This window comes from Schistocerca serialis, chromosome 1 (genome assembly GCF_023864345.2).
Source record: "Schistocerca serialis cubense isolate TAMUIC-IGC-003099 chromosome 1, iqSchSeri2.2, whole genome shotgun sequence".
Classification (NCBI taxonomy): Eukaryota; Metazoa; Arthropoda; class Insecta; order Orthoptera; family Acrididae; genus Schistocerca; species Schistocerca serialis.
Window position 1 is genome coordinate 77,227,530 of NC_064638.1, and position 21,955 is coordinate 77,249,484.

At 39.5% G+C, this 21,955-nt stretch overlaps 1 protein-coding gene across 1 annotated transcript in view; it reads left to right on the forward strand.

The window, feature by feature from the left end:
- The window catches only part of LOC126462064 (organic cation transporter protein-like), a 160,792-nt gene that overhangs the window by 49,330 nt on the left and 89,507 nt on the right, over nucleotides 1-21,955 (forward strand). Inside the window, exon 2 of the mRNA XM_050096046.1 lies at nucleotides 18,119-18,289. Within this exon, the coding sequence (XP_049952003.1) occupies nucleotides 18,147-18,289 (143 nt within the window). The 5' untranslated portion in view covers nucleotides 18,119-18,146. The remainder of the gene's footprint in view (nucleotides 1-18,118; nucleotides 18,290-21,955) is intronic.

Below are 21,955 nucleotides of genomic sequence, written 5' to 3' on the forward strand. Positions count from 1 at the left end.
GAATAAACTTTCTATAAAACTTTGAAAAAATAAACTCAAAGGCATTTCGCTTGTCTGCGATAATATTAAATGAAAAGAAAGTTCCCTGTGGTTATTTTTATATCTCGTCTTGCACTATATTGAGTTGCCGCCGACTCTGTTTTAATATCCTGAGGTCACTTTGTGAAATGGCTTCCCAATATGTCAAGGTGAAAGCATTCCGAAAAATTTAGAATTTGAAACTAGGAAATCAGCATTAGCGATTTGTCGAACATTCAAATACTTTTCAGAAACGAAATACTCGTGCTTTTTTTTATTTTCTGGTACGATCTTTTTAATCGTTGTCCATCTGAAGAGACAGATTTGTGAACTCTTGTACTGGACAAAATTCAGATATGTATCGGGTACTCAAGATACCAGGCCCCAGCACAATCATGACACTAGGATGCGGTACTCCTTCCATGAAGCCGTATAGAACACCTTGAAATCCAAAAGCCCTTGGAAAACTTCCTTCATACTTGAGACAGATAAACAATACAAATAAATTCAAAAAGTCTCCAAAACATTGTTGATACTGTTACTGTAGTATAAATGATTTCATGTACATAGCAGAATAATCCAAAAATGGCATTGTAATACTATGAACAAAAATTATAAAAATAGATGTAGATGAGTTTGAGATGTAGGACGTGCAATAAAGTAAGACAAATTGCAATGTAGTAATGTGTACTAGATACAATGTACCTTACAAAACCACAAAATACATAAAAAAACTATCTCACTCTCTTATATATTATTATTTTCGATTATTCCCTTTTGAGAGAACGATTGAACTTGAGTAGTCATGATTTCTTCTTCTTTTTCACTTCATACGTTCACTGTGTTCTGTCTTGCGTTCTTCCGACCATCTTTTCCCCGTTCTGTTCTCCGTATGTTCTTGTTTAAGTGTGTGTTTCTGTATGAAGTTTCTAAACTGTTCTCTATTGTTTATGTTGTCTTGTGTGATCCCCAGTTCTTTAATGTCTTCTTCTGCTTCAGTGTTCTCTCTTGCGTTCTTCCGACCATCTTTTCCCCGTTCTGTTCTCCGTATGTTCTTGTTTAAGTGTGTGTTTCTGTATGAAGTTTCTAAACTGTTCTCTATTGTTTATGTTGTCTTGTGTGATCCCCAGTTCTTTAATGTCTTCTTCTGCTTCAGTGTTCTCTCTTGCGTTCTTCCGACCATCTTTTCCCCGTTCTGTTCTCCGTATGTTCTTGTTTAAGTGTGTGTTTCTGTATGAAGTTTCTAAACTGTTCTCTATTGTTTATGTTGTCTTGTGTGATCCCCAGTTCTTTAATGTCTTCTTCTGCTTCAGTGATCCACTTTGTCTTGTTTTTGCTCTTGTTTACTATCTCAAAGATTTGTCTTGTGAGCCTGCTTTTATCCATCTTGCTGATATGTCCATAAAATTTCATCCTTCTCTTTCTAATGGTGTCTCTTATTGTTTCTATGTCTTTGTAAATCTCTCTAGTTGGCCTCTTTATCCAAATTCCTTCCCGAAACACTGGTCCATATATTTTCCTCACAATTTTTCTTTCCTGCTTTTCAACTCTCTGATCTTAGTATGACTATGGATCACTGTAGTTTCTGCAGCACAAAGTGCTTCTGGGAATTATATGCCTGTCATCTCAACCGTTTTTCAAATCCTAATGTGACGGTCATATATAATTAAATAATGGATTTTATCAGCCATTTCTTCTGAAGAATTCTGGAGTGGAAGTCCGGAACATTCAAAATAGGCAAATCTCGCACGAACATACACTAAGGTGACAACTGTCATCGAATGGCGATATATACATATCGAATTGCGATAGTATCGCGTACGAATGGTATAAAAGGGCAGGGCATTGGTGAAGCTGTCTTTTGTACTCATGTGATTTATGTGGAAATGGTTCCGATATGATTACGCCCGCACGACGGGAATTAACAGACTTAGAACGCAGAATAGCAGTTAGAGCTAGATGCATGGGACATTCTATTTCGGAAATCGTTAGGAAATTTAATATTCCAAGATCCAGAGTGTCAAGAGTGTGCCGAGAATACCGAATTTCAGGCGTTACGTCTCACTGCAGACAACGCAGTGGCCGACGGCCTTCTCTTAACGACCGAAAACAGTGGCGTTTGCGTAGAATTGTCGGTGACAAGACAAGCAACACTGCGTGCAATAATCGCAGAAATCAATGTGAGACGTAGAAATAACGTATTCATTAGGACAGTGGGCGGAATTCGGCGTTAGTGGGCTACGGCAGTAGATGGCCGACGCGAGTGTCTTTGGCCGGTATTACACTATCAAATTTCATTGTCAAAGATTTGATCAAAGATGTGATCCAATATTCCGTCCAATATATTTGACAAAGATCTTTGACGTAGCGCTAGAAGGGGTATTACACTGTCATCAAATTTTTCGTCAAAGTTCAAGATGGCTGACAACTTGTTATTAACCGCATCAGTTCTACGTACCCCAATTGCATTGTGTGCACATGCGGAAAAGAAGTGGGGGAAAAATGGAACCATACATACGAGGTTGACAGTCTTAAAAGTCCTGGGATTACAACTTGATAATAAATTCAGTTGGGAGGAGCACACCACAGAACTGCAGAAAGGCCTTAACAAATCTGTATTTGCAATTCGAGTGCTAGCAGACATAGGCAACATAAAAATGAAAAAGCTTGCATACTTTGCCTACTTTCATTCCATAATGTCATATGGGATAATATTTTGGGGTAAATCTTGAAGTCAAACAAAAGTTTTCAGAGTCCAAAAGCGTGTAATACGTATTATTTGTGGAGTAAATTCACGGACGTCCTACAGAAACCTCTTCAAAGAACTGGATATACTAACTACTGCCTCTCAGTATATTTACTTCTTAATGAAATTTGTCGTAAATAATATATCTCTTTTTCCAACAAACAACTCAGTTCATACATACAATACCAGGAACAAAAATGATCTGCACAAGGACTTAAAAGCACTTACTATAATTCCAAAAGGGGTCCACTACTCAGGAACACTCATCTTCAATAATTTGCTAGGAAACATAAAAAATTTAGTTAGAAATAAAGATCAGTTTAAAAGGAGCCTGAAAAACTTACTACTGGCCAACTCCTTCTACTCCATTGGCGAAATTTTTAATAGAAACAAATGGTGTATTGTATTTATTCATACTATTAGTATTGTTATTTCAGCTTAAAAAAATCGACATGTTCCACATCCACGAGGATCTCCTCAGCACGGATCTATGGAACGAAAAACTAATCTAATCTGGGTGAAGCCGTGGGTTTTACGACGACACAATAAAAGCATTCAACAAAACTTGTTACGTGAGCTTACAGTGGAAGACGTCAAGTCGTACATCAATTACTTAAGAATGGATGAGCATACATTTCTGTATGTGCTCAATGAAGTGTATCCTCATATCACAAAGCGCAATATTCACTTAAGAACTGCTACATCTTCAGAAGACAGGCTCACTGTAACACTCCAATTCCTTGCTACAGGAGAGGGTTATGTTATGCTAGGTTAGGTTAGGTCAGGTCAGGTCAGGTCTGGTCTCCAATCTTCTTAATCTAGTTTTGTATTCAGGGTGCCTCACGTTGTAAAGCGCCTCATCAGCTTCAGACAGCTCTATTAATTTTGTAGTTGTCGGCACACACCAATTGTATTTACCGCCAATGGTTATAAAAACACTACACACGACAGAACGCTGCAGCGATGCTAGCGCTCCATGTGGTAACATGTCACATTGCAGCGAACAGAAGACAAGCGGTTTCTTTGATCAAATATACAGCGAGGCCCTAGATTTGATCAAATATTGGACGACATTTGACAAAGTCCCTATTACACTATCAAATATCGTTGACAAAGATATTGGACAAAGATATTGGACAAAGAAATTTGATAGTGTAATACCGACCTTTGATAATAGCACGACATCGCCTGCTGGGCTTCTGGGCTCGTGACCATGATCGTTTGGATTCTAGACGACTGTAAAGACGTGGCCTGGTCAAATGAGTCCCGATTTCAGTTGGTAAGAGATGATGGTTGGGTTCAAGTGTGGCGAAGACCCCACGAAGCCATGGAACCAAGTTGTCAACAAGGCATTGTGCAAGCTGGTGTTGGTGGCTCCACAATGGCATGGATTGTGTTTACATGGATTGGACTGGGTCCTCTGGACCAACTGAACTGGTCATTGACTGGAAATGGTTACGTTCGGTATGGAGACCATTTGCAGCCCTTCATGAACTTCACGTTCCCAAACAACGATAGAATTTTTATGGACAATAAAGCACCGTGTCACAGCTGTTCTTCGTTGGTTTGAAGAACATTCAGGACGATTCGAGTGAATGATTTGGCCATCCAAATCGACCAGCATGAACCTCATCGAACGTTTTTGGGATATAATCCAGGGGTCAGTTCGTGCACAGAACCCTGCACCAGCAACACATTCTCGATTAAGGACGGCTATAGAAGCAGCATGACTCCGTTTATCTGCATGGAATTCCCAACAACTTGTTAAATCCATGCTGCATCGAGTTGTTGCACTACGCCAAGCCAAAGGAGGACCGGCACGATATTTGGCGGAATCCCATGACTTTTATCACTTCAGTGTATTTAATTAATTATTTTTTCAGCAATCCAGAAATAAATAGTCGGGATTGCTAGAAGTGCGGCCATGAATTTCTCGAAGTTTAAGTTTTATTCGACAGGTAAAGAGCCCACTTTTTTATATCCAGATACTGTCACTTCAATGATGATAGTCGTAATAATGCATTTCTATAAACATACACACTATCTTCGGGTCAATAATCGCTGCTCTGCAAAAGTGTCTCGATAAAACGCTCGATCTCATTGTCACATGATGGGTGGTTGGCGTTGCGAGGTGGCCAGACATGTGCAGCTGGTAACGTAAGTTTTTCTTGGGACCTACGGTTCAGGTGATCCATAGCCAGCCCAGCGTACTGGGTAAACTTCATTTAGATACGCAGCACCGAAATAGCAAAATGGGATGATGCACCATCTTGCTGAACTAACAGACGACGTTCCGTGAATAGGGACTTCGGTAAATAACATATTCCTCGCTAAAGATCACTTTCCCTCGCTTAGGAATTGTGCCGGAGACCTGAACACACGTTGGCTGATGTGCACGTAACTGTAAGTCCTCTTTCATATGCTTGTGCCAAGCTGACTGTGACACAACCACATTTACTGATCTTTTCCGTGTCAGATTCATTATTTTGTTAATTTTTCACAAATGCTGCGACGTCAGTGCATTGTGCCTCTCTAATTGTCGACCGCTCCTCGGTTTATCTTTTTTTGTTCCCACCGCAGAGGTGTTATCTCTGGAAGTGGCTCAATCCCGAATCGCATCTGGTAATTCGAATATACGAGGCGTGTTTTTTTAAGTAAGTACCGTTTTGAAATTAAAAAAAAAGACGTGCTAAGATATCTCAATAATTTTATTTTTACATGAAAGCCTGTACCTTAATCAACTTTTCTACATAATTTCCGTAGTATTGAGGCATTTGTCATAACGTTGTACCAGTTTTTGAATACCCTCCTCATAGAAGTCTGCCGCCTGACTTGTTAACCACTGCATCACCATTGTTTTGACTTCGTCATCGTCTTGAGGACGCTGGCCGCCCAGGTGTTTCTTCAAGTGCAGGAACAGGTGGTAGTCACTGGGCGCAAGATCGGGGCTCTAGGGAGCATGATCTAGAGTTTCCCATCGAAAAGATGTAATGAAATCTTTGGTCTGATTCGCCACATGCGGACGGGCATTGTCATACAGCAAAACGATGGCCTTGCTCAACTTTCATGGACTGTTGCTTTGATTCTGGTGTGACGTAGGCCACTCATGTTTCTTTGCACGTAACAATTTGGCTTAAGAAATCATCACCGTCGTTGTGGTACCGCTCAAGGAAAGTCAGTGCACTGTCTAAACGTATGGTTTTGTGCACATCCGTCAACATTTTCGGTACCCAAAGTGCGCACAATTTTAGGTAATTTAAGTGCTCGGTAACAATGCGATACAAAACACTACGAGAAACATTAGGAAAGTCATCCCGCAAGGAGGAAATCGTAAAGCGTCTGTTTTCTCTCACCTTATTGTCCACTTCCTGCACCAAACTTACATTAACGACCGAAGGACGCCCACTCCGTTGTTCATCATGCACATTTGTCCGGCCATCTTTAAATGCTCTCACCCACTTTCTTACCATAGAATCACTCATAATGTTTTCTCCGTAAACTGCACAGATCTCAACCGCTTTTAGGCCTTTAGCACTAAGAAATCTTATAACAGCCCGTACTTCATAGTCGGCGGGATTCACGATTATCGGAGGCATCTTAAACTCTCAGTACACAATGTAAACAAGGAAGAATCAGACTGTAATAGTGTCAGTGCGTAGATTGAGGTACAGGCTTTCATGTAAAAATAAAATTATTGAGATATCTTAGCACGTCTTTTTTTAATTTTTAAAGCGGTACTTACTTAAAAAACACGCCTCGTATTTGTTCCAACCACTGTGCCATTGTTGGTCTTTCATGGATCCAAGTGCTTGCAATTACGCAACAGACAACAGCCTGAGGTCAGTACATTGTAAGTTTGCTGTGTCGTACATGTGCCAGTCTTTCGAAGTGAGGGTGAAGAGGGGGGGAGGGTGATGGGGCCCTGTGTCCGCCCTGTTTTACATCAATTCCTTCCTGTTATTGCTTCATAAGCAATGTTGCTTGAAGCTACCGTGAGACAAAATTGGATCTTTCTTCTACACGCTATAATACAGAATCAAAGGAATGACTTATGTGTTGGAGATATATCATTCGCCAGAAACATAAAGCAGAGCAGGTTCGAGAACATTTTTCCACAAAAGTGACTGTTCATTTGGCGGTCCGTGTCAATTGTCGCTACTATTTCGCCCCTTTCAACTTGAGGCCCCAAGAGGCCGCTGCTAATCGTGATAAATCATACATGGAAATGTTACGAAGTTGTGGCGTCTCTGGCGCTCCTCCCAGCTTGGCATCCAAAGCGGTGGCTTGTATTGCTTGAGCCTTAAACTGGCCCTGACATCAACAAAAAATTGTTTTTGGCGATTTATAGAGACCAGTAGATCTGTTTAAAGATCGTGTATATGCAGGACACATCAGTATGACACGGCTTCTTATCCGACTAATGCATAGGATGAAGATGCGATTCTTGCTTTCCTACAAAGAAGATTTGGCTCTATAAACATATTGCGCTTAGATGTTCTGCTTTTTGCATGTCCAGTACAAAAATTATTTGGTCACTGATAAGCAATAATTCATCTATGGTGATGTTTTATCCAAAAATACCAAAATTTGTAATGTGTTGATAGTATCCTCTTGATTTATCTGTGTAATGAGTTAAGACGTAAAACCTACTGGCAGATTAGAAATATGTGCCAGACCAAGACTCGATCTCAGGAACTTTGCCTTTTGCAGGCAAAAGTCTACCAACTGAGCTAACCAAGGATGCATCATAACCCATCCTCACAGCTTTACTACCGCTACTACCTCGTCTCCTATCCTCCAGACTTAATAGAATCCCTCCTGCGAACCTTTTAAAATTAGTATTCCTGGAAGAAATGATATTACAGAGATACGGCTTAGCCACAACGTGAGGAATGTTTTCAGAACGAAATTTTCATTCTGCAGTGGAGTGTGTGCTGATATGAAACTTCCTGGCAGACTTAAACTTTGTGTTGGACCGAGACTTGAACTCAGGAAGTTTGCCTTTCATGGGCAAGTGCTCTACTGATTGAGCTACCCTTCTGAACCCCCCTCACAGCTTTACTTCCACCAGTACCTCATCTCATTCTGGAAACATCCTCAGGCTGAGGCTAAGCCATGTCTGTGCAATATCCTTTCTTCCAGGAATGCTGGTCTGGCTAGGTATGCAGGACAGCTTCTGTGAAGTTCGGAAGGTAGGAGATGAGGTACAAGTGAAAGTAAAGCCGTGAGAATCGATCATCAGTGGTGCTTGGGAAGCTCAGTTAGTAGAGCACTTGCCTGTGAAAGGCAGAGTTCTCGGTCTGGTACACAATTTCAACCTCTCAGGATGTGTCACATCAGTGCACACTCCTCTGCAGAGTGAAAATTTTATTCCAGTTTTTCATTACAGTTGAGATATATTTCCCAAAAGATTGATATATACAATAGTAATATCCATTTAAAAAAAAATGGAAATAAGTGAGTGATCTGTAACTAGAAAGCCTCTTCCCCTCCTTTTCTTCTTCTCAAAGTGTTTAAGAAGGTAGCTTATAACAGATCACTGTCCCACTTTTCTGACAACAACATTTAATGACTGTTCAGGTTGAGTTCTGTAAAAGAGAATTCAAACAAGAGAATTTCAGGATGAAATAACAACAATATGCAAAGGACAGACTGCTATCCACCACATCGAGAAGGCTTTGAATCACAGACAGGCCTAATGAAAAGGAGTACTAAAATAATTATAATTACCGATAAAGTTCTTCTTCCAAAATAGAATACACCCACACAAGCACAATTCACACACACATGGCCACTGTCTCCAGGCACTGGAGCCTGAATGCAGCTGCATCTGATGTGAGCACCAATCTGCTAGGGCAGTGGGGGGGGGGGGGGGGGGGGCAGGGGGCGGGGTTATTGGGGAGACATGGGGTGGGGAGGGAAGGAGACAGTAGGCTAGTATAGTGTTGGAGTGGGAGCAGGGAAGGAATAGGTAGGTGGTGGAATAGTGATGGCCGAGGCCAGGATATGTTGCAGGGAGAGTTCTGCAGAGTGCAGTTTAGAAAAGCTGGTATTGGTAGGAAGAATCCAGATGGCAGTGGCTGTAAAGCGCTCTTTAAAGTGAAGCACATTCTGTTGGACAGCCTGTTCAGCAATTGGCTGGTCCAAAATATCTCTTGGGCACAGTTTGGCAGTGGACATTCATGCATACAGACAGCTTGTTTGTTGTCATTTCTTTGTAGAAAGCAGCACATTGATTTATAAACCACATTGTCACTTTCACAGGTGGCCATCCACTGGATGGGTATGAGATGCCAGTCATAGACTGGAATGATAGTAATGGGAGATTTGTGGGACAGGTTTGCACGTAGATCCATTGCAGGGATGAAAGCCATGTGGCAAAGGGCTGTGAGCAGGGATGGAATAGGATTGGACAAGGATATTGCATAGGTTCAGTGGGCAGCAGAATGCTACTATGGGAGGGTTGGTGAGGATAGTGTGGGAGATATTCCACATTTCAGGGCATGGTGAGAAGCAGTCAAAACCTTAGTGGAGAATGTGAATCAGTTGCTCCAGTCCTGGATGGTACTGTGTCAAGAGAGGAGTGCTCCTTTGAGGGCCAGAAAGTGGATATGTGGAAGATGGTTGGTGACTGGAGAAAAATGCATGAGCGATCTGCTTCTGAACATGCTTGGGAGGGTAATCTCAGTCTGTGAAAGCCTCAGTGAGTCTTTGGGCATATTTGGAGAGGGACTGCTCATCACTACACATGAGACTACCACAGGTGGCTGGGCTGTATGGAAGGGATTTTTTGGTATGGACTTGGTCAGAGCTGTCAAAGTGGAGCTGTTGTTAGAAAGGTTTATGTGGACAGAGGTACTGATCTAGCCATTCGTGATGGAGGTCAACATTGAAGAAAGTGACTCTTTAGGGGTATAAGGCCCAAACGAAGTGAACAGGGAAGAAGATGTTGAGGTTGGAGAAATATCAACAGAGTGTCTTCACCCTTTGTCCAGATCACAAAGATGCCATGAATGAATCATTTGAGTGGTTCAGAATTCTGGGCAGTCGGGAAGGATTCCTCTAAATGGCTGTGATAAGGTTGGCATAGGATGCTGCCATGTGTGTGCCTATTGCTGTGCCACAGATTTGTTTATGGATACTATAAAGGAGAAGTAAATGTGGATAAGGATGTAGTAGGTCATAATGGCAAGGAAGAAGTTGTAGGTTTGGTGTTAATTGGGTGTTGGGAAATATAGTGTTCAAGCGTGGCAAAGCTATGGGCATTGGGGATGTTAGTGTAGGGGGAGGCATCATCTGCCATTCATGTGTGAACATGTTTACTCACTTACCTCAGATTGCAGAATATACTGATTTATAATACTTAACAACATAGTCCACAAGTGATTTCTCTCATTAGATTAGCACTAGTTTAGATGGTTTTAAAACACTTGACAGCAGGATTGTTGCTTGCTGTTTTGCCACCATAGGTGAGAACTGAAAAATGACACCTTTTCTTTTTTACTACCATCAGTCTCCCTGATATCCCCTCCCCCCTCTCCCCTCCTCACCACTACCAACATCCAACAACACAACATGAAAATCTCCTATTATACTTTTACTCACTAAACAAGGCGACCAGGCATCCTCATTTTCTGGGGACAGTCCTCAGTTTTCATGCTTTGTCCTCTATTCCTTTAAGAATGATTGAGGACAGTAAATGTTCTCAATTTCGAATTTTTTGTCCTCATTTTTGAAATTTCCCAAAATAATTGAAATAGGAAGAATGTGCTTAATATTTCAAATTAGAACACAACTGAATATACCAATGCAATCAAATGTGGTATCAATTACCTATTTTATTTATTTGCAAAAAAAAAGGACTTTCTGGTGCAAATGAATTTTTCCTTCAATTTAGAAATTATATTATACTGATGGAGACATGCTGAAGCATAAAACTATCTAATCTACATAATCATGGTGTTATTTTGTTTCTGTTTTAATTACAACATTTTGAAAACAAGGAACAAATCCAAACTTTTTCAGCATCCATTTTTGTCAAAGTAAGCACAGACTTTTAATTAGCTGTTCCATGTTTTACTTTTGTTTCTTTTTAATTTTTTTCTTCTCATTTGTTCAAATTTTTCACTGTCTGATTCTTAATTAATTTCTTCTGCCCCTTCTGCCCCTAAAATTTAGCTGCCCTGGGTGGCTGCCTAATATTGCCCAGTGGTAGAAATGACCCTGCTTGACAGAAGAAGTAAGGAAGAGATGCTTTAACATGTTGATGTATAACTTGTGGTTGTGAATTTCACAGTTCATCCTAAATTCACACATTTTATTAACCTAAATGCAATTATGGAGTAAATGTTTAGGTATGTAAGCTTAACAGTCACCAGAAATTTCTTCTGCAGAATGTTTTGTTATTGACTTTACACAATATTTTCATTGCATGCTTCTACAAACAAATTCTCTTTTGACCATAGCCTTACTGCCATGGGAGATTATCACAGGATTGAGTGAATACATGAAAATTACGCTAACAATACTGTCCATAAATCAATACAGAGAGAAAGTTTTTCAAGTGAAAAGCAGATAAAACTGATCTTTATGGTTAAGATCAAACAATGGAAAACCCAAGATGGAATGTAACAATATTATGACAGGAAAGTTGCTACTCACCATATAGCAGAGATGCTGAGTTGCAGATAGGCACAACAAAAAGACAGTCACAAATACAGCTTTCAGCCATTAAGGCCTTTGTCAACAATAGATAACACACACACACACACACACACACACAAATGCAACTCACACACTCGAATGCAGTCTCAGGGGACTGAAACCACACTGCGAGCTACAGGACCAATGCATGATGGGAATGAAGACTAGGTCGGGGTAAGGAGGGTGCTGGGGCAGGGATAGGAGGGATAGTATGGTGCAGGTGGCAGACAGTGAAATACTGCACATTAGATGGAGAGCATGGGAGAGGTGGAGAGGGGGATGGGGGAAGTAGTGGAAAAGGAGAGAAGTAAAAGGACTGGGTGTGATGGTGGAGTGATAGCTGTTTAGTTCTGGAATGAGAACAAGGAAGGGGCTGGATGGATGAGAGCAGTGGCTAACAAAGATCGAGGCAAGGAGGGTTGTGGGAATGTAGGATGTATTGCGGGATAGTTCCCATGTGCACAATTCAGAAAAGCTGGCATTGGTGGGAAGGATCCATATGGCATCGGCTGTGAAGCAGTCATTGAAATGAAGGTTGTCATGTTTGGTAGCGTGTTCAGCAACAGGGTGCTCCATTTGTCTCTTCGCCACAGTTTGTTGGTGGCCATTCATGTGGGCAGACACCTTGTTGGTTGTCATGCAGACATAGAATGCAGCACAGTGGTTGCAGCTTAGCTTGTAGATCACATGACTGATTCCACATGTAGCCCTGCCTTTGATGGGATAGGTGATATTAGTGACCAGACTGGAGTAGATGGTGGTGGGAAGATGTATGGGACAGGTCTTGCATCTAGGTCTATTACAGGGGTATTTGCCGTGAGGTAAGGGGTTGGGAGCAAGGATTGTGTAAGGATGGACGAGTATATTGTGTAGGTTCGATGGATGGCAGAATACTACTGTTGAGGGGGGGGGGGAGGGGGGGAGGGGGGGAGGGAAGGATAGTGGGCAGGTACTGCCCATATATGCTGATTGCGAAAATTTACAGTCTTATCTCATTGAAACTACACCTCATCTGTGAACAGCACTTTTGCACTAAATTAGGGTTGACACTTTGTTGAATAAACCATTCGAAAAGAGTATTTGTGCAGGAAAATCAGGTGCTAATAGTGTCTGCACACACTGTAAATGGTATGGATACAGCTGGTCCTTGTGTAACACTCGCCAGACAGTCATGTGGTCAACATTCAGTGTTGTAGCAACATGTCTTGTACTGACACTTGGGTTGTTGTCAAGTGCAGGAAGAATTGCCACCTCCCATACCAGTGTCATCATCCTTCTATACCTCCCTCAGTCCTGAGTATCAGGCTTAAATGCCCCATGTTGCCTAAGTTGACAATCAGTGGCGTCAAACATTTTCCTGTCAGTACACCTTCATCCTTGAAATCTCTCCCGGTACAAACATGGACTGCAAGCACCAATACATCAAATGGGCGTCTGTCATCTCTGCATTTGTGTACACTGACATTGCACAAGCCAAGTCTCTGATTAACCCTACTCAGTAACATATTTAAACTGCAAAGCCAAGTTACAATTATAAAACAAAAGTTTTGTTTTTTCCTTCAATTAACCATGTCCTCTGTTTTAGAATTTGTGATGTCTACATATTAAGCAACCACTGCTATTGTGAAACATGTATTGTGTATTTTTATAAGTTAGCTAATATGTTCATATGTATAAACATGCAGACATAGATTGCAGATCTGCATGTGTAATGAGGGAGTTGCAGATTTGCATGTGTAGTCAAGGAGATAAAGTCATTAGAGAAATTCAAATCTAAAGAATAGAATCAAGATATTTATTCATTTTTTATTGCTCATTCAGTACCACTGAAATTTTTAACATATATTTATTTTCTTTAATGAAAGATAGCACAAGTGTTATTGACTTTTCTTAGACTTACGACTATCAAATGGATTTTTCTCACTTGTTGACATCTGAATTTCTTACCTTTGATTTGAATTGACTTTTCTTAGACTTACGACTATCAAATGGATTTTTCTCACTTGTTGACATCTGAATTTCTTACCTTTGATTTGAATATTTTTTTCCACTAAGGTGACTTAAAGAGTTTTGTACTCTTTGTTTTCTGCAACCAAGGACTAGTTTATTTGCTTGTGTTTAGATTCAGAAATTCATCTGAGGCAGCACCACAACAGAAATCCTATCAAATCACATACAAAATGGTTTGTTTGGCCATGATGGTCAAATGGCAACAAAAAAGCATCTCTATCAGTCCAGTATAGCTAGTAAGGGATGCATTCTGTAGTATAAAAATTTCATGTTCTTGTGTTCCATAAATGTGTTACAGATTGATATTAGTTTGTAGGCCAGACTTCTCTCTGTTATCTTCTGTTTCAGTGCCAGTATGATAGCTGAGGTGTTGTATAGATAATTTTCAACCACTTACTGACTTCACATAAGATAAAAAATTCTGAAGGTTTTTATTTTTTAAAATTTTTTTTAATCACTAGACAAAACTTTACTTTCAAATTTATTGGAAATTTCTCATATGTTTCCGTTGCACTTTTTTGACATTTTTCAGTTTTTGCTAATCAATACAGCATTAAATTAATTTAAATTTGTGATGAAACTCTCCATATTTTTGTAGCAACTTTCTAAAATGACTATTGAATCATGGTGGGTCTTTCCAATCCCTGACAACCTAGCTTGACACATTTATATGTACATGTTATTCCTTGATACTCCACAACTTAATCTCCAAATAGAATGTTGGATATTGATTGCTCAGCTTATATGCCACCCATTTTTGTCACACTTGATAAGCAAATATACTTCCCTACCCTTTGTTAATATTTCTTGTAACACCTCTAGCCACCAATGCTACAACAACCGTATAGTCACTGGTTACCTCCTATACAATAACTGAATCAAAAACCTTGGGTCCAGCCTCTACTAGACCTAAATTTTAGCCCTCACAAGTGGAGTCTTTAACTGCTGAAACTAATTTTCAGAAAAGACATTCAGAGCAGTTTTACATACCTGTCAGTGACACTTGGATTTTTTTTATTCATGTGACTCTGCTATTCAGTAGTTGAAAAGTTGAAGCCTTCCACTATTATAATAGCATGACCAGGAAATTTATGTTGAATATGCTGTGTGTGTTTTTGGAAACATTCTGCCATTCTAACTCCATAGACAGGAGTCATATAAAAGCATCTAATTACTATGTTTGACACACCTCTGCTTACAGTAAAGTCTTTTTTCCGTTCTAATACTTAACTGCACAATTCATTTCTCTTTGCTTTAATCTATCTTTTCTTCTCACTCTGTCCATGTCATCTGGACTGAAGCTTGTACAATACTTACCAATGTATCATATCTGACCTACTTTCTCCAGCACCTCACCCTTCTTCTTTGTTTACTCTTGTCCTCATTCAGGTGGGTCTGAGTAACCTGCCCTTCCATTTTACCCCTCCTCAACGTAGCCCTCTCCCATATCCAATGAAGGGACACTTACTTCCAAATGCTAGGTAGTGTTTCCCTTTTCCTTTTATGCAGCATGTAACAAAAATGTACAGCACAAATTGCAGGAGACATTTCTCAAACAAAGAAATTATGTTACATGAACATAGCATAGAAATGCTTTGTTTCCATGTTACAACTCATTTTCTCCAACTCATTAATTATGGGAAACACACATGAACAGAACACAGCAGCATAGCGCATGCAACTCTTTCTCACAGGAGATGTTCGATATGCCTCCTATGGGCATTGAAATACGTATCAACCCAACATTTTAGTGAATCTCAGATGTGCTGATGTATCCCCGGAGTATTGCATATGGCTTTGCATCTTTCCATAATAACACAGGCATGGAGACTCTGAACATCTTGCACTGGGGTTCCATACACAAGAACCCCCACAAATAAAGACAGGCAAGTGGTGCATCTTTCTCTGTCAATCTGTCACCACACGTGTTACTTAGAAGTCAACAGACATTAACACATAACTGAGGGGGTGGTCCACTGTGCATGAAGTACATGTTTTGTTATATAGCTAAAGGCACATCTGCTGACAGATAAAGTAGAATATTCTCTATGAAATTATGATAACTTTGTCCATTGAGCCTCAGTGGAAGAAAATAAGGCCCTACCAAGCAGTCACCAACAAAGCCTGCCCAAACATTGGCATAAAATCCTTGTTGATGACTTGCTTCAACAGTTGTGTGAGGACTGACATCTGTCCATATGTGCCAATTGTGAAAATTAACAATCTTACCTGATTGAAACTATGCCTCATCTATGAACAGTACTTTTGCACTAAAATTAGGGTTGACACTTTGTTGAATAAACCACTCACAGAAGAGTACCCGTGAAGGAAAATCAGCTGTTAATAGTGTCTGCACACACTGTAAATGGTACAGATACAGCTGGTCCTCATGTATCACTCGCCACATAGTCATTTGGTCAACATTCAGCATTGCAGCTACTTGTCTTGTACTGACACTAGTTTTGTTGTCAACAGCATGAACTATTGCCTCCTCCCATTATGTGTCCTCATCCTTCTATTCCTCTGCCAATCACAAGTATCAGTCTTATATTCCTCATGTTCCCTAAGACAATGATCAATGGCTTCAGACATTCTGGAAATCTCTCCTGGTTCAAATGTTGAGTGTGAGCGCTGTTGCCATCACCTAAGCCATACTTCAAATGGGCATCTGCCATTTCTGCATTTCTATACACTGCCATTGCACAAGCCAAGTCTGTAATTAACTCTATGTAGTAATCCGTGTGCTTGCAAAGGCCATACTGATTACTGGAACAATTGATTTTCCCTGTAAACAAGAACTGACATATGTCACATGGCAACATGGACATGTAAAATAGTCATTGGTGGTGTAAAACACAAACTTATGTCACCATGAGTGCATGTTCCCCATGACTCTAATGTTCTGTTCTTGTCTGTTTCCCATGATTTATGAGCTGGATAAAATTGAGCTGTAACAAGGGAACAAAGCATTTCTAGACCCATATTCATATAACATAATTTCTTCATCTACATGTGAATAATTTGCCTTTCAATTTTTATTACACCCTGTAGATATTTTCATATTCGGAATCTGTAATAACTTGCTAGATCATAAAGGTTTTTGCAGCAATAGCTATGGCACCACTGTGATCCTGGCTGTTAGTAATTTCAACTGGTATTAAGAATAACTGGTACTTAACAGTAGTTCTAGAGACCAATTCATGAAAGGTTTCATCACACTGTGCACTGCCACACTAAGTCCACCTCTCCTTCAAAGCATAACACATAATTGTGTATGGATTCAGTCACCGAGGCAATAGAAAATTCTGCACCAGAATCAACCAAAGAATCGAGGGCTTTAATTAAACCAAACTGGGTAGAATGCTCCCAGAACTTCTTTTGTTAAATGCTGTAATGTAAAGGCACCTTGACTAAAACTTACAGGATCGTCTGTTTCGCTTTAGGTAGTGTATTTTTATTTCATTCTTTCCCATACATATGACATCCTCTATTCACTTCTGGCTTATATAATGCTGAAACAGTGAAGTGATGCTTGCTGTATAGTTTAATGTGTGATGACCATGTTTCTCATAAAATGTATGTCCAATTTATGTAAATGCAATGTACTGCAATTACGTTTGTATTTGGTGACTGTCCTGAGCAATAAGTTCCAGCCAAAGTGACAAAAGTTCACTGTGTTGCAGATAAGTAGACTCTCAAATAATACTGTGGTTGTTTGCAATTCAATAATGGTTCCAGATGGTATTAAATTTATTCTTTGACATAACAAGATGTTGTCCTTATTGTATATTCTTTGCTACTAAGATATATTTATAGTATTCCCTAATTTCTGAATTACAGATTAAAGTAGCCTTTTCTCTTCATAGCACATCATATTGTATTTCAAATGGTATTATCATTCTGCATTCAAGTTTGTTTATGATTACTCTTTTGCCTTAGTTAAAATATTAACTAAAGGAGACACGGAAATAAAATTGAAATGTATAAACTTATTGTGGTTTAGTGTCTCCAGATTAAAGGAAGTTTGTCACATCTTTCTCTCTGAAAGGTTAAGATTAAGATTTGCTTGTTGACAGTATTTAAGTTATTCTTAAAATTCCACATTGCTTATCTTGTGTCATCCATCTGATTCTTTCATAGTAGACTGTCTCACATGAGAAAAGGTTATTTTGAAGAAATAATAATATTTTCCAAGAGCATGATCATAATGACACCAGCAAAAAACACATACTATGTGTTCAGGTTTTAGAATTACAGTACCTTTTTTAATAGACAGTGGGGAAAAACAAGTTTTGTAAAGGGAAAAGAATTGAAAAAGTTAGAGACAAGAATAGATTATCAAAGTCAGGAGAGAGATACTGTGTGAAGAACTGAACATTCAGCATCCAACTCATGAATCTTAGCCTGATGCTTTTATTCAGAAGCTAATAATACTTTCCATTATTTCAGCTTTAAGTGGGGTTCTGGGTGAGAGAATTTTAACAGGCCAGTTTTTAATTCCTGAGTTTACATTCTGAACAATTAATCTGCATCTGAGTGCAATATTCAGTACTCAACTCCTCACAAAATTTTGTAATTTTCTTCTCTGTTAATTAGTGTTTGCATTTCAATTACGTTGTAAATATGTTCATTTGATTACAGATTTATCTGCAAGCTACAATAAACAGTTATGGCTTTTGAAAACCTGTTTCCATATCTTGGACACTTTGGTCGCTATCAGAAGAGAATCTATGTGCTTCTGTGCTTGACAGCAGTTACAGGAGCTCTACATAAACTTGTAGGAGTTTTTTTGCAAGCTAGCGTGAATTATCGGTATGTACTATTTTGATGTTTAATTGAATTTTCCAGTGCTTGACAGAACATGACAACAATATTAAACAGGAAACACTTTCTTGGTGTTCTGCAAAATATTATTTATGTGGTTATGAAGTGACTTTTGAATTCTTAGGCCTTTGTCTGGTGACAATGGTGTAAGAAGCCAAAAGACAGTTCATGATCAAATAAACAATAGTTTGGAGAGCATTAGGAAAGCATTTTCTATATGATATTTTAATATTTGTATAAAACTCACTAGTGTGTGCAAATCAGGGTAGGGAAACATCAACTCACAATAAATCATAGAAACAAATCAGATGAGGAAATAATAAATGAAATTAGTCAATTGATTGTGATGCAGATTTCATGAACTACAGTTCATAGTAAAGCAATTGTAATTATATCAAAATAGTTAATAAATAGTGGCAGTGGAAAGTTCTGGTAGACTGTAAATAACTTAGGACTAAAGTTAACAACTCACTGAATAGTAGAGGAGTTGAGCCATCAACAGGCACAGACTGAAATCTTCACTAGCTTTTGGATGAATTCTTTTTTGAACTATAGTAAGTAGCGCAGTATCCTTATGTTACTCTCCATGAACCCATATCCTTTTCCCACAGGAAATCAGGAAAAATGTTTTGGCCCCCAGTCCCTCGAGCAAAACCCAGCCTAAACCCAACATTGAACCTTGCCTCTCCAGCTCTTACCACTATTCAACAGCATGACACCATCCTCTGTCAATCTTTTTATGGGCCATTTGAAGAAAACCTTCATAGCCTCCCAAAAGATGTTGAACAAGTGCCAAGACACTCTATCCTCAATCCTCCATAGCCTCAACACCTCTCTCATTTGCTTTCTCAGCCCGACATGCTACCTACGTGGATATTGACCTCCACTTTTCTGGTGGCTCCATCTTTACACTTTTCTGGTGGCTCCATCTTTACTTTTGTCTATATAAAGCCCACTTATAATCAACATCACCTGCATTTTGACAACTGTCACCAATTACATACCAAAAATCACACTCATGCAGATGGGCCACCCAATGATGGCAAAGCTGGCGTGATGAGAATTCCGTTGACCAGTGTGCAGAAGGTTACACTAAGGTATCCGTAGGAAGGCACTATTTTACAAACCTAATCCACAGAAAAAGTTTTTGTACCATATCCTCACAGACCTCAAATCCCCTCCACCAAAAACCAGTTGCAAAAGAGCATCCCCCTCATCCCTCAGTATAATCACAGACGAGAACAAGTGAACCATATCCTTTGCCAGGGCTTCAACTATTTATCATACGGCCCAGAAATATGGAACATCCTGACCACAATCATTCTCATCGTTCCTGATATGGTATTCCATTATCTACCCAATCTACACAATATCCTGGTCCATCCTTGTGCCACACACACTCCCAATCCCTTGTGATATCACTCGTCTGTCTGATATACTCACCCAGTACATACTATTCCTGTCCCATCACAGCCTCATTCTATCCAACTGAAGCAGGGTCACCTGTGAAAGCAACCATATCATATAGCAGTTGTGCCTCAATTTCTGTGCAGCATTTTATGTGGGTGTAGCTGCCAGTCAACTCTCCACCCAAATGAATGGTCACTGCCAAATTGTGACCAAGAGCAGAGTTGGCCACCAAATGCTGAAATATGCCCTTGAGCGCATCAAGCTAGGTTTCAACAGCTGCTTCACAACCTGCCACCCCCTGCAAATCCGCCAGTCAATGTCATCTTCTTTGTGTGCTACATGAACTAATCGGTGCCAGTACCAGTGTCACATTCCTATCACACCTGTTGCCTCCCTCCATGCCATCAGCCATCCTTCCCAAACCCTCCCTCCTGCTCCCTGCTACCTTATCCCAGAGACTTACCAGACTGAGTAGCTGTTCCCAAATCACCACGCCTGCTTCCTACCTCCTTTTCCCAGGGATTGATCAGACTGATTAGCTGTTCCCAGATCACAAATACTGCTCCTGACCCCTTTTCCTCATGATTCACCAGACTAAGTACCTGTTCTGAAATCAATAGTAAAGCAATGTCATTTTTATTTGCATATGTATTTTATGATGAAACATATAGTAGCATATGGGGTCATCTAATGATTTTGATAATCAGATGAATGACCACAATGACTTTCAGGTAAGGTCATAAAGGAAGAAAGACATTAAAAAAATAAACAAATAAATTCTCTTTTTCCACAACAATAAATATGTTATTATCATACAACAAATGTGGTATCAAGGGAATTTATATCGGTTTATTTCATGTCCAATATAAGTCAATAATTAACATTTATGCACACAGAAAAGAAATGTTTACTTATCAGCTAAAACAGAAACAAAAATTGTTGACACATTACAAATAAAAAATTAAAAATACTGATATCGAATCTTGAGATTTTAGAATTTTCAGAGCAGTTCCTCAATCATTTGAGAGAGGAAATAGTAAATGTGAAGCCCAGGTAGACAGGGGATTGAAGGAAAATTGCACTGTGAATCCTTTTTCAGCATAAAAAAGCTAAATAAAGGAAAATAGAGTAGCAATTAATTAAAAGGCAAGATTCAAACTACAAATTTTAAAATGGTTTAGTATATGTTGCAAAACTTAAAAGGTGTTCGAATTTCCAAAATAAATCCATTTAGGTGTTTCTACACAGTATGCTGTACCTCTTCATCAGAATGGATCTTATTACCATCCAGCACTTATTTAAGTTGTCCAAATATGTGAAAATGACTTGGCGAAAGGTTTGTTAAGTTTTCACAATGTGGAAGACACTCGTACTCCAGATCAGTGATTGGTTGTTGCAACTCTTCTACAAGTCATATGGGTCCGTGGATACCATGCTGCAACAGAATACCATAGACAGCAATCCATGTGATTTCATTCAGTTGCTTGGTGAAGATTTTTTAGGAGGTCTGAGTGTGATGCACTAATGATAGTGGTTCATTGTGAAATATAATGCTTGCAATATGATGTAAAAAAATTCAGAATAATCTTCCCTGCTGTTGGCTGTATTTGAAACTTCCAGTTTGTGTGGTGAGGAATGACTAGATACTTTACTCACTATCTTCATTCCTAGTTGATGTTGGTGGACCTAAGTTTCATCCCCAGGGATTATTGTTGAAAGGAAGACGTCACTTTCTTGTTTAGTCTGCCACAGATGTAAAAAGCCACCCACTCAGTTCAAGTGTCAGCTCGCTGGCCACCCATCCTACAGACACATTTCTTATCACATTTTTGTGTTCACATTATTCTTATGGTACAAAAATACATTTGCACATACTAAATCAATAATCTATCAGCTGCCTTCCATGGGCAAGGAGGCTAGAGTCTGCACAGGATACGGTGCTGATGCACAGTGACCAGTTTTCATCCAAAGTGCTGGGCAAGATCATTCATTTATTCAGCAGGGGAGCCCAACACTGTCTGCCATCTTTTGGCCGGTCAGTGATGACACAATCAAGGTGTACGTCCTGCAATCTTTCTTAAATGATTTTACAATAGCTTTTATGTTTAAAAAAAATTTGCTATACTTGTAGCTTTGTATGTCAGGTTCATGATGATGTGCCCATCATTTCATTAGGTATTGTGATATTTACATGGCAGTAAGACACTCTGCAAAATTCAAAAAAGTTTGCAATGAAAAATAGGG